At 49.9% G+C, this 1,091-nt stretch overlaps 1 protein-coding gene across 1 annotated transcript in view; it reads right to left on the bottom strand.

The window, feature by feature from the left end:
- Positions 1 to 1,091, bottom strand: part of LOC117581028 (probable 4-coumarate--CoA ligase 3) — a 6,729-nt gene extending 5,638 nt beyond the window's left edge. Inside the window, exon 1 of the mRNA XM_034267858.1 lies at positions 661 to 1,091. Within this exon, the coding sequence (XP_034123749.1) occupies positions 661 to 942 (282 nt within the window). The 5' untranslated portion in view covers positions 943 to 1,091. The remainder of the gene's footprint in view (positions 1 to 660) is intronic.

Genomic DNA, 1,091 nt, shown 5'->3' with positions numbered 1-1,091 from the left:
GGGGGGGGGCATTCACCGTTGCACTGCTTCGCCAGACGTCAGAGGCGAATCCGATATTGGACGGCCATATAAACAACGATTTGTGTATATAGACAGGCGTGCAATAGGTTCAATAGCCCGTCATAAACAAAAACAATGGGGGTCTGGTCTGGTCGGATCTGGTCGGGTCTGGTCTGGTCTCGAAATGCGATTCCTACAATTGGCAATTGTTTGGAGTGGGCCGATAATTATCTTGGGGCAGGTTGGATATTGGAGATGACAGAGGAACTTTAGGAACTGCTTCAGCATATTTGGAGAGACGATTACCCAGGGAAGAGACTTTGAAATCCTTCTTAAAATTTAAATCAACTTGTGGAAGGCTAACGATCTTGGAGCTACTTGTAATCCCTAAGGAGAAAGCTTAACAAGAAGCTGATACTTCACTTGTGAAGTACCTTCGAAATTCTAAGAGGAAAGTCTTACATGAAGGGAGCATGCCTTATCAGGGAGCCCTACTTGTGTGAGTTCTGCAATCTAAATGCACTTAAGAGGAAGTGCGATTTGCCTACAGGGGCAGCACTTTACTCGAGATTATGGCCAAGAACTACACACATACACATCACTTGACTCTTTGAATTGCTTCACTTAACACTTGGAATTAGGTATTGTAAGCGCACTTACCGCTGCCGTGCGGCTCTCCCACTTCTTAAAGTCCCGCCAGACGTACTCGTGCAGCGGCACATTGGGCACCACGATGGGGTCGTAGGGGGAGGTCTTGTAGTAGCCATCCTCGGGGCTGTAGTGCAGAAACTTGTCCGTCTCGCTGTCGCCCTGTGCCCGAGCCCTCTCTGCGCTAACCGTGCTGGTGTTCCTCTGCCGGCCGTTGGTCATCAACGTGCGTATGGCAGCGCTGCTCAAAGCGTTGGTGCTGCGCAGACGCAGCAACTGAGTGGCTGGATACATGGTCTCTCTCTGTGTGTGTTTTTATTTTGGAACTGGAGTCGAGTTTGGAATTTGGTTGGGGCTGCCTGCTGCTTCTAGTCTTGCTTGTGAGTTGTGCTTAACGTCTGCTGCTGTCGAGTGTTGAGACACGACTGTCGGCTGGCGTCGCA

The sequence above is a fragment of the Drosophila guanche genome, unplaced genomic scaffold (assembly GCF_900245975.1).
Source record: "Drosophila guanche unplaced genomic scaffold, DGUA_6, whole genome shotgun sequence".
NCBI classification, from domain to species: domain Eukaryota; kingdom Metazoa; phylum Arthropoda; class Insecta; order Diptera; family Drosophilidae; genus Drosophila; species Drosophila guanche.
Note: the sequence above shows the minus strand (reverse complement) of the source record. Positions and strands in the feature narration are given on the sequence as shown.